The following is a 12714-nucleotide window of genomic DNA, read 5'->3' as shown; positions in this document are numbered from 1 at the left end:
CTGTCCCTCTCTGGTCAAATTAAAATAAATAAAGTTAAATGAAGTAATTATTTAAAAAAAAAAATAAAGTCAGCCAGGAATGAAAAAGTGTCCTTTCCACAAATATGGCATTAAGTATTTAGCAATTATCAAAATAATGTGAAGGGGTAGTAATAACATGAAGTGGTACGAGAGTGGATGGTTGTAGACAAAACAAGACTGGCTGTGTGTAAATGATTAATATTAAACTAATGACAGCTACAAAGTTCATGGTATTACATATTCTCTACTCATGTGTAAGTTTGAATTTTCTAATAAAATGTTTTAAAAGGTTTTTTTTTACTTCTAACGTTAGGGGTCTTTAAACATGTGTGCTATGAAATAACTAGGCATGGATTCTAAAATGTTTTTGCACCAAAATAAACTCATACCTTTGTTTGTATTCAATTTTTTGGCCAAGTTTCTAAAGTATCCTCATGTAACTGGTCAATAAATATGACTGCTAATATAAAAGGTAACACCTATGTAAAAACCAACTAAGACCCTGGAAGATGTCAAGCTGCCATAGGACTTGAGAACTGCCTAGAAGCCTGACCTTGACACACATTGCTGTAGTTGACGCAGCAGTCACCAGTGTCCTTGCAGTCATCTGAGCAGGCACAGAGGCTCCTGAGCAACCTTTTCTCGCCACACCTGAACTTGTTGCAAGTCCATATATGTTCTAGAAACAAACAACAGAAAGCACTTGAGGTTCAAATTCAACACACCCAAAGTGAGCACCAAATTGCTGTCTTGTGTAGGACCCGTGGGAGAACATGGACTATTTCATAACTCTTAGTCACAAAATCTGTCAATACCACAGTCACACTGACATAAAGCATGTAGACACCAACTGTTACTATTTCACTAAAAACCCAGAACTCTATAATTTTCAAACTTAGACATGTGTAATTATTATTACATAATACAATGCACGTATAATGAATTGGCCTGGCTTATTCCACCAGCCATTTTCAGGGTTCTCGAGATTTAATCTCAGTCTGACTCACACTCACTTTTATTTTTCTTTTCTGATTTCTTTTATTGTCCGAGGGTGTGTGCATTCACCAGGCAGAGACAAAGAAAGAGTGAGAGGTAGAAAGGATCCCTAGTGGAGCATGGTCATGCCATAATCACCTCTCTCTTTCTTCATCCTGTCAGGATCTGGGCACTCATACATATACCCAACACGTTTCCAAGGGGAAGGACTCTCATTGCAGTTGGTCATGTGGGATCTGGCTTCCTTAACCACTAGGCGTCCCATATGGAGCGTCCCATATTTCTATTGGAATATTATTTCATGGCATGCAGAAAAGTCCAAATCAAACATAAAAATTTTATGTTCTAATTTTATTTTTTTATTTATTTTTAAAGTTTGTTTTATTTTACTTCCTCCTTGAGGGAGAGAAGAAAGAGAGAGAAAGGAAGAGAGAAAAGTAAGTGCACATGAACAAGTTCCTCACACTGAAATTTCCCCCCAGCCTTAGCCAGCCTGGATCATGGGCACAAACACACACGTGCATGCCCAGCGTGTAGGGGGGAGTTTGTGGACAGGAGCCCAGGACCTCCCGTGTGTCCAGCATCACAGAATGTCACGTTACCACTGTACCACCCTCTGCATTACCACTGGCCTGCTAATGGATTTATTTTAACATGCAGTTGGACATCTAAAGACTCTTACTCTAAGTGTCCCAGAATGAAAATATTTACATATATTCAAGCAGAATTTTAGGACTTATTTACATGCAAATTAAACCACAAATATTTTTCAGCATATATTAAAAATAGGTAGCATTTTGTTTTACATTAAATGTTTAACGAAGGCAAATTATGTGACTTTTTTTTTTCTAAAGAACTATTGAAATATGAAGACTATGTCTAAGCACTAATGTACAACCTAAATTTAAAATAAAGAAATAAATCAATGCCCAGAGACAGCTCAGTGCCTCTGCAGCAACGCGCTGCTCAATGAAGCAGAATCCATAGATAGGACTGCAGGTTTGGTTCTGCAGTTGACCTGTACATGCCAGGTGCATGCCCATGAACTGGCCAGCTAGGAAGGCTAGAGGTGGACTGTGGTGTCAGATCCTAATGAAGGTACTGATCTTTCTCTTTCTCTTGGATGAAATAAATATACCATAAGGGACCAGCAGTTAGCGTAATGGCTATGTCGCTGGACTCCCACGTAGTTGACTACAGTTCGTGTCCCCCCCCACCCCCCCAGTGGCTTAAAACACACCGAGCACATGTGCGTGCATGCCCAAGATCCCGAGAGGAGAATGGAGGAGAAGGGATTTAGGCAGGGCCATCCCCCCCTGGGAAGTGATTTCTCGCTTTCTGTCTCTCTGTCTCTCTCTGTCAGTCTGGCGAGCGCACGTGCCCTATAGAAAAAAAAAAAAAAAAACTCTCAAAAAAAAAAAATATATATATACTTTAAGGGAAAAAAAAAAAGGCCTGATGAGGTAGGTAAATTAGATACCCCCCAAATGAAGAACGTTCCTTGATTTTTCTCTCATGCCCGTATCTCCTTGTTTTCTTCTGCACACACATACCTGGTTCGATGCAAGTCTCCTGGTAATCGAGACAGCAGTTTCCAAGGTCAACACAGGCAGCGTCACAGCGACAGTTTCCAAATGTTCTCTCAAAACAGCGACCTTTGCAACTTTTAACTGAAATGTTGAACAAGGGTTAGATGTCTCCGATCAGTGTACAATTACAAAGCAAACGTCAACTAGTACAGCTGTCGGGCGCAGGGTAAGTTCCAGCACTGCTTTAGAAATCATGAAGGAGTAATAAAGTGACCCAAGAACTTTTTCACAAATACACACAGAGAGCGACATCAGCAGAACATAACCTCACATAGGAGTTCATGACTTTCCCTCTTGCCATAGAGAAAAAGAAACTTCGTTTGTTACAACCTTACTGGTTCTGATAAAACTTAAATACCTATAATATGGTGAAGAAAAGAGTGTGCATGCCTAAAATCCTGAGAGGAGAATGGAGAAGGAATTGCAGCATGGCCATCCCCTGTAGGGGTGATTTCTTATTTTCCCTCTCTGTCTCTCCCCATCTCTCTCTGGCTATCACATGTGGCCTATAGCAAAACCTTGGGGAAAAAAAAAAAAAAAGAGAGAGTATTTATTCTGAATATTTTATGTGCTAAAAGATAAAAAAAAAAGTTGGTTTAAACAGCCATTAGGTTCCCCAAAAATTCAATATATGGAGAAAGAATTGTTTTTAAAAGTGACTAGGAACATTTCAGAGAGGAAAAGAATACCTACCTATGGCAGTCTCAGTCTTGGCGTACAGAAGTACTGTTCATGCAGAACATGTCCCCCGGCACTGGCCCTTACTCTCTGATGTCACATACCCATTTTACTTTCAGATGCTGCCTCCAACTTTCCTGAATTCCCTGGCTTAAGGTATAGTTTCCATATTTAAGCTCTTATAAAACCTTGCCTTTTCCCCTTAGTCACAGAACTCTACTTGTGATTAGTTTATAGGGAAAAAACACTTATTTTTTAAAAAGAATTATTTATTTAATTTTATACATTATCATTATCATCATCATCATCATCATCATCATCATTTTAATTTGGCCAGAAAGACAGGGAAAGTGAGAAAGCAAGCTGCCACATCTAGGACTCGAACCATAGTCGGCCATGTAGGACTCCAACACCCTAACCACCATGCCACCTGCTGGCCCTAGGAAAAAAAAAAATCTTCTAAAGAACAAAGACCACACCTGAATTTCACCCATCATTCTATGCCACTAATACCTAGCATGGATACTAGGGACACTAGTACTTGCTTATTCAAGGTAAGCTAAATTTTACTGGATTACTAGAAAATTAAGATGGTGAGGAGGGCCAGCAGATGGAGTAGTGATTAAGGTGTTGAACTCTCACATGGCCAACTATGATTATAGTCTTAGACATAGTGGCTTGAAACTCATGCCAGAAGCATGTACATGCTTGCCGATTTTTCACCTCCTCTCTGTCTCTCTCTGTCTCTGGTGAACCTATACCAAAAACAAAAACAAAAACAAAAAACTTTTCTCTTAAAAAAAAAAGGCTAGAAAAAGGGGGGAAAATGTAAAATAATAGACATCCAGCAAAAGAAGGGAATAATCTCACTTCTTGACTTTGTCTCCTGACCCTACAAGACATTGCCACAGAATTTAACTCTCATCTGACACTGGCAAATTAGACAATTTTAAGAACATGAAGTAAAAATAATTTCTAAGGTCATAAATGCTAACTTCCCTGGCCAAGGGGTATGCGTGTATGGGGTGGGTGTTTCTTAGAATAATAACTACTATTTGAGCAGTAATTTCAAAAAAATTCATTAGCCTAGGATTAAAATGGACACTTCCCATCTTTCGTTTTTATTTTTATGTGTCAAACTGAACTTAGGGTGAATTAACTCATGCCAAAAGACTGCCTAATTGAACAACACATTTTGTAACTTCTTACTTATGTTAAATTTAGGTACATTTTCCAAAACAATCACTAAAAAAATAAATGATTAATATTACAATGACAATATAGTTAAACAGGAAAGAATTTGTTCTCTCTTCAAAACTGAATTCCTTAGAAAGACTACCAGTCACTATAATTTACTATGATTCAGTCTAATTATTTATAGTCACCTTATTAATGGGGATAGATTTCTGCAACTGATATGAAGAAAAACATGTATTTTGAAGCTTGAAAATATTACAATTGAGGAGCCAGCAGGCGGTGTGGTGGTTAAGAGTCCTGGAGTCTGGCATGGCCGACCGTGGTTTGAGTCTTGGACCTGGCAGCTTGTTTTCTTACTTTCCTACTTTCTCTCCCTCTGTCTCTCTCTCTTGCTCTGTTCCTCTCTGGTCAAATTAAAAATAGATAAAATTAAATAAAATAATTATTTAAAAAAAATAAAAAACAAAAAGAGAGACAAGCAGTTGGCATAATGGCTATGTCACTGGACTCTCATGTGGTCGACCACGGTTCAAGTCCTGGACCTGGTGGCTTAAACTAACGTCAGGTGCATGTGCGTGCATGCCCAAGATCCCAAGAGGAGAATGGAGAAGGGATTGTGGCATGGCCATCCCCCCTGGAGGGGTGATTTGTTACTTTCTGTCTCTCTCTGTCTTTCTGGCAAGCGCACGCGTCCTATAGCAAGAAAAAAACCTCTCCAAAGAAAAAAAGAAAGAAAAAAAAATAGCACAATTGGCTTCAAAGCCACCAATGTCCCCCATTTTAAAAACCTTAAAAGCACATACTGGTAGGTTTCTGGTTACCCAGGGAGGCAAACTGGTCACCTGGTAACCTCCAGGGCTGCTTTGGCAACTGATTCCTTAGGGGGGAAGAGTGTCCTGGAGGAAATCAGGACACTGCGCCAGAACCTGCTGGCCATATCTGCTAGTTTCTTTGTTCTTAATAGATATTCTTGTTATTTGGGGTTTTCTGCTCATTTGTTTTCGTATGTTTGGGTAAAAATAAGCCTGTCTTTTTTGTTTGGGTAAGAATAAGGCTCAAACTGGCATCTAATTTGCTGTTATCTATGGGGTACTTATAGCATGAGGAGAAAATACTCATCTCAGTCACATTCTGAATAAGGGTGGACAGACACAGAAACAGAGAGACAGAGACTGACAAAGAGAAAACAAATTACCTTCTTTGGCACAGCTTGGTTTCAACCCAAATATACAGCCAAGGATTGTTGTTAACACACATACCGATAATACCTGTGGTGGGAAAAAAAGAAAACTATATAGTTCCAAATTGTTTATTTCTTCAAATGTTTTTCCACTTGCTGGGACTGCTTTTTCTCCTCAGTACTGGTCACATGGATGTGCTCGCTTTTTGGAAATTCAAACTGTATACTAACGATTCATAGACTTTGCTGAAAATATGCTGCATTTCAATAAAAAGTTTACTTAAATGTCAACTAACAGTTCTAGACCATCCATAGTTAATGTAATCAGAAACTCCCCAGTTAGTATAAATGAATTAGTCAGAACATTTTTATCATTAAGTTTTAGAGAAATCTATTCAAAGACATAGCTTTTCAATTGTTAATCCACTGAAGGATATATGAGAATATTCCATGTTCATTTACACGTAAACTGCACAAACCTAAACACTAGAGAATATCTTCATTTACACTGTGACAGCTTATATGGGAACAAGCACTGATGGGGTAGTGACTATATCCTAAGGTTCAAATCTTACCATAAACTGGTCATGTGATTTGGAGCAGGTGTTGCTTAAACTTTTCAGACATCAGGTTATTCACTTATAAAATCAAACAGTTGGCCTACGCGGATCTTTAAACATTTTTCTAGAGCCAGCCCATGGCCTAGTAGTTCAGAGAGCTGGATTCCAAATGCCCAACCATGGTTGTAATATCAGCCTTTGCAGCTTGAAAAACATGCAAAACATAAATCCGTGTGCACCCCAATCCCCAATAGGGTGGAGAAAAAGAGGAGAAAGGATTGTGGCATGATCAAGCACCACTGGGGGCGGGGGGCGTGAGGGGTTTCCTCCTCCCTGTCTTTCTGTCTCTCTGCTGAACACATGCACTATCTAGCAATTAAAAAAAAAGTCTTTCCAGGGCTGTTTTGCCTCTTTCTCATTCCCCACTCTTCTTCTAATTTTTGACATTTTCGAATAAGTGGATATACCATATATAACTTTCTAATAACTGTAACAATTTTTTTATAGGTTTTTGCTGTAGGGCGTGTGTGCTCACCAGACAGACAGAGAGAGACAGAGAGACAGAAAGGGAGAAATCACCCCCCAGGGGGAATGGCCACACCGCAATCCCTTCTCCTCCATTCTCCTCTCAGGATCTTGGGCACGCACACACACACACTTGGCATGAGTTTTAAGCCACCGGGTCCGGGACACGAACCATGGTCAACTACGTGGGAGTCCAGCAACATAACCATTATGCTAACTGCTGGTCCCAATTGTAACGATTTTTATGAGCTAGATTTTTTTTTAAGGGGGATGAGATTTCCTTGAGAGTTTACTGAATGTCAGTTTGTAGGCAAAACAACAAAATATTCATTGAAATATTCTTTAAGTGCCAAACAACTAAGTTATACACTGAAGGCATAAGAAACCTCAGGAAGCTTCTATTTGTGTGGAAAAAGCTAAAAACAGCAGGATAAATGGCCCATTTTTTATTGGTTCTATTAACTGGTTACAACATTCTATAACTGTTTACAGATGTTATAAGGCTAGGGTGGTTGGGAGAGGGGGATCAGAAAGAACATCACCAGAGAAAGCCTTTGGCACGGTTTAGTCTGGGGGAAATGGTCTGATACAGGCAGGCAGGAGTTGAGGGAAGGAAGAGAGGACAGAGCAGAGCAAACTTCCATGAGGTAGCTCAGCATAAAGAAAGGCTCTACGGGGAACCAGCAGTTAGCGTAATGGCTATGTTGCTGGACTCCCACGTAGTCGACCGTGGTTCGTGTCCCAGACCCGGTGGCTTAAAACTCACGCCGGGCGCGTGTGCGTGCGTGCCCAAGATCCTGAGAGGAGAATGGAGGAGAAGGGATTGCGGCGTGACCATCCCCCCTGGGGGGTGATTTCTTGCTTTCTGTCTCTGTGTCTCTCTCTGTCTGTCTGGCGAGCGCACGCGCCCTACAGTGAAAATCTCTCAAAAAAAAAAAAAAAGAAAGGCTCTACGAATAGAAGGCACACAGAGGGTGGCAGATAGATGAAGAGTTGCCTAATTGAGCTAAAACAATAACAAAATACAAAGAGTAATGGAAGCTCCGGGAAGGTGTAAAAAAGATAGTGTGGTAGGTCTGGAAAGCCAAGGTGAAGAAAGAATCTAGACAGGAGAACTGGGTGAATGGGCAGGATGGATGGTGGGTGGAGGCTTTTATGAACTCATTCCTTCAAATAAATAATATGGATATTCAATAATAAAGCACACATGACCTCTGCTCTCAAGGTGCTTACTGTCAAATGACTTCACCTACTAAGAGTGAAGGGTGAGTAAAGGAAGCAGAAGGTCTAGAAAAGAAAATGGAATTAAGTAAATGAAAGCAAGAGTTTAGCGGGTCTAAAATATAGGAGAGTCTAGATTAAGCTTTTTTTTGTTTTTAACTTAGTTAAAAACCTAAGTCTACATGTGTGTATCCACTAAAACAAGGTTATCAAAGGAAGAGTTTCAGCAAGCATGTTAAAAAGGGCAAATGGAAGAACTTAGGATCCTCCTAAGTCTTTGATGGTAATGTAAACTGACAGAACCATATGGATAGGTAATGTTTAACTATCTATCAAAAACAGTAAAAACTCATTTACTGCCAATGATAAATATAAAGGAAATAAAAAACAGTAAAACTAATCTGCATTTATTCAGTACACAATTTAAAACATGTCAAATTAAGATTGTATTTCTCTGTAAAACTTATCTGGAATAGTTTGAACAGCAACTTCTTCTTACCCATCATTTCACTTACAACACGCAATGAGATTCTTTTTTTATGCCTTTAAGAATTGTCATTTTCTAAGTTTAGATCAGCTCCCAATGTTTTAACCTTTCTACTTTCAATATCATGAAATCTCTCCAAGAGTTCCTTCAATATGCTAGTGTCACTTCCTGTGGGATCTCTTCCCTCTTTTTGTCACAACCACTGTCCTCATTTACATCAATACATCTGCCTTTACTAAATTCCTCCAACTTCACGTGTACAGTTTACTGAATCATAACAGTGTCCACCTTCTCACAGTTAGCTATTTCTTCCATAATTACATTTACGTTGGATTTGGACTTCACTTCCAGTACTATTGCTTTTCTTTATTGCACTTTCATTCTTTATCAGTCAGTTCCCTCTGGGATCTGAAGTTAGACCATGTTGTTGGACAGTGGGTGTTGTTTAATAAAACTATGGTAACTGAGATCACGCAAGTTGGAGAACCATGCAAAGCTGCATATCCTCTCACAAATGAGTAATTATTTATCTAAGGATGTTCACCTCTCACTGTTGATATTCACAAAACAAAACACACACACCCTAAGCTCATTTTTTAAATTGTTTTATTTTTCTTACCCTTATTTTTTTAAAAAATATTTGATCGCTATACATCACTTGGCTTGTAAAGGGAATTTACCCAACATAAAAAACATCTCAGACCAGTCCTGTTGAGAATACTATACAAGTTATCATCAACAAGTAATAAACCATTTCTGTGTCCCACAAATGTCTTGCCTCTCTTTTTTTTCTCCCTGATTTCCTTCCCTATACTCTTCCCTTCTCCAACTCTACTTCCACACTGTCGTGCATCCATAACTATTTTCACTGCTTTATGCCCTCCAAACTTTTAGTTTCTACCATAGAGTGTAGACGGTTGGTATATATTAAACAGAGACATACAAAATCTTTCTTTCATAGCCTGTCTTGTTCCATTCAGCAATAAATCTTCCTAAACTCATATTTTAAAAATGGCTTAATAACTATTTTATCTATGTATCAAAATATTCTCAGAGGGTTAGTCTTAGAGACAGTCATATCAAAGGGCTGAGGGGAAGATACAAGAAAGAAAAAGAGAAAGAGAGAGAGAGAAGAGAAAGAAAAGAAAAGAAAAGAAAAGAAAAGAAAAGAAAAGAAAAGAAAAGAAAAGAAAAGAAAAGAAAAGAAAAGAAAAGAAAAGAAAAGAAAAGAAAAGAAAAGAAAAGAAAAGAAAAGAAAAGAAAAGAAAAGAAAAGAAAAGAAAAGAAAAGAAAAGAAAGAAGAAAGAAAGGAAGGAAGGAAGGAAGGAAAGAAGGGAGGAAGGAAGGAAAAAAGAAGGAAAAAACCAAAACACAAAAACCTTAGACATAGTGATAAGAAGTTGGAAATAGCTGACAACCTGCGTCAATTTTCTTGGCCAAAGCAGCATCTGTTAGGGTGAGAAAGTCAGGGTAGGACTCTGAAGTAAGAGAGAAGGCTTAGGACATACCATAATAGGGATGGTAGTAACTTAGTGAGGACAATGACGACAAATCAACAATGGAAGAGTAAAAAGACTTTGAGCTCTGGGAGCCCAGTTTAACTTGGTATTATGGATTATAATAGATCAAATAGGGGCAATCCATTTTCTAGGACCCCTCCCTTCTTGGGAGCTGTTTCTCCTTCCCTTTCCTTTAATAAACTCCCTGCTTTGTTAATGAACTCCCCCTTTGCTATACCTAAAAATAAATAAATAAATAGATTAAATCAGCCTGAAAGTCTAGAAATAGGAGCCGGGCAATAGATTAAAAAGAAAACATGGCCTGCAGGATGGGAAAAAGGAAAACAGAGTCCAAAAGGAGTGTGATCAAGTATTGAAATGGGAGAATTGGAAGAAGAGGAAAGAACTATGGAAAGATTTGGTCATAAGCAGGCATTTATTTTAAATTGTTTTTGTGTATGTATTTGTTAATTGATCTGTCATTAAAAGAGGACTTCATCAAAAAGAAAGTTCTGACTAGTGTGCAAAATGCTTACAATCTTCATGAAATCATAGCATTGCGACCGAAAGTTATTTTGTCAATGTTTTTTGAATGAAGTGAGTGAAGTTTTTGCTTAAAAAAGTAAACAAGCATTTAAATTGTAACCGTTGGTTTTAAATACACATGATATCTGTTTCTCCTTCCCTTTCCTTTAATAAACTCCCTGCTTTGTTAATGAACTCCCCCTTTGCTATACCTAAAAATAAATAAATAAATAGATTAAATCAGCCTGAAAGTCTAGAAATAGGAGCCGGGCAATAGATTAAAAAGAAAACATGGCCTGCAGGATGGGAAAAAGGAAAACAGAGTCCAAAAGGAGTGTGATCAAGTATTGAAATGGGAGAATTGGAAGAAGAGGAAAGAACTATGGAAAGATTTGGTCATAAGCAGGCATTTATTTTAAATTGTTTTTGTGTATGTATTTGTTAATTGATCTGTCATTAAAAGAGGACTTCATCAAAAAGAAAGTTCTGACTAGTGTGCAAAATGCTTACAATCTTCATGAAATCATAGCATTGCGACCGAAAGTTATTTTGTCAATGTTTTTTGAATGAAGTGAGTGAAGTTTTTGCTTAAAAAAGTAAACAAGCATTTAAATTGTAACCGTTGGTTTTAAATACACATGATATACGCAGCTCTTTATCCTCTTATTAAGTAGCAGAAGATACGTACTTATGTAAGGCCAAAAGTAACAGTTTAATAGACCTTTAGGTTTCAACTCAGTCTTGATATTAAAAAAAGGATTTGTGTTGCACTGAGTTCATAAACTTGATTTGTGAAATTAAAAAAAAAATTGCCTCTTTGTTGCAAAAAATTTACTTAAAGGGCCAAAAAGGGGTGAAAAAGGCTTCACAGAAAGAGATTTGGAAAAAAAAGGGATTTCCTCCTCTATCAGTAAAAAAATATTTGAGTGCCAGTATTTGTATTCTGTGGAGAAGTACAGAAACAAAACTGAAAAAGAATTTGTGATGAAATTCCTCATTTCAGAGTTTATCATTTAGTCAGAGTGACACAAGTCGAATGATGCTATATGATGGTGACAGAAATAGTAAAAAGCAGAATACACACACACACACACACACACACACACTTGAGGTTTTTGCCTTAGGGTATGTGCACTTGCTGGAGAGAGAGGAGAGAGGGATACAGTGAGAGGGAAAGTGAAAACTTAGCCCCCCTCCCTGGGGAAAAGGCCATACTGCAATCCCTTCTCCTCCATGCTCCTCCCAGGATCTTGGGCACACATGCACACATGCCTGGTGTGATTTTCAAGGCACCAGGTCCAGGCCTTGACCCATGTCGGCCATCTGCTGGCCCCAAGCAGCCTATGAATTAAACTACATGGAAGGATGATGTATGCAGGTGCTTTGAACAGAGGGGAAGAAGTAGAGAAGACAACCTCAGTCCAAGAAGCAGAAAATGACAATAATAGCTAGCATTTACATAGCACCTCCTATATGCCAGGTAGTTTTCTAAGAGCTTGTCATCTCATTATTAAGTATTCATGATAATGTTATGAAGTAGATTATGATTGACTCGATTTAAGGAAATTGAGCTATAGAAGAGTTTAGGAACTTGCCAAAGACCATGGCACTGACGAACAGCAGCAGCAACAAGATTTGAACTCAAGCAGGTGGGTTGAAAACTGAAGGGGGTAGAAGGAGGTAAGGAGAGCAGAAAGTGGGCTGAGGCCTTGGGCAGTCGCTGAGGAGTTGCTGAGGCATTGAAATGTGGCAGAAACAGGACTGGATTTACACATTGTATAACAGACGTTTCCTTTGACAGCACTGTGGAAGGCTGTGGTATGAACCCAAGTGGGAAAAGAGGACCTAGCACATGTCGGGCTCTCCCTTCAGGAGATGTGCTGTACCACTCCTGTGCCACTTAGGTCTTTCCTCCCCCGTTACTCCCGCCCTGACCATGTGCCATGAGATTCAGCTAGCTCTCACCAGACCATGAGTTCCAGGGACACATGGACTTACTTATTCATAATCATTGGGCTAAAAATCAGCAAGCTGTGATTTAATTAAACATACTTTAGAGGAAATTTAGAAACCCCCTAATTTTCCTCATCTGAGTTTACAAGTCATTTTAAGTGCCTTTGTGTCTGCTTTACATAAAGAATACCTACAAGAAATATACAGAATTTTTTTTTTTTGAAAATTGGTAATTGCTGTTTTAGTATTCAGATATCAGACAGATGGAACAAAAGTGTCAATC

General features: G+C 38.6%; 1 protein-coding gene across 1 annotated transcript in view; it reads right to left on the bottom strand.

The window, feature by feature from the left end:
- The window catches only part of ENPP1 (ectonucleotide pyrophosphatase/phosphodiesterase 1), a 70124-nt gene that overhangs the window by 47052 nt on the left and 10358 nt on the right, over positions 1 to 12714 (bottom strand). Inside the window, exons 2-4 of the mRNA XM_006144303.2 lie at positions 5677 to 5749; positions 2571 to 2687; positions 575 to 700 (exon numbers count right to left, since the gene is read on the bottom strand). Coding sequence (XP_006144365.1) covers positions 575 to 700; positions 2571 to 2687; positions 5677 to 5749 — 316 coding nt within the window. The remainder of the gene's footprint in view (positions 1 to 574; positions 701 to 2570; positions 2688 to 5676; positions 5750 to 12714) is intronic.

This window comes from Tupaia chinensis, unplaced genomic scaffold (assembly GCF_000334495.1).
Source record: "Tupaia chinensis unplaced genomic scaffold, TupChi_1.0 Scaffold000117_2, whole genome shotgun sequence".
Lineage (NCBI taxonomy): Eukaryota > Metazoa > Chordata > Mammalia > Scandentia > Tupaiidae > Tupaia > Tupaia belangeri.
The sequence above is the reverse complement of the archived record's forward strand: the minus strand, read 5'-3'. Positions and strand labels throughout refer to the sequence as shown.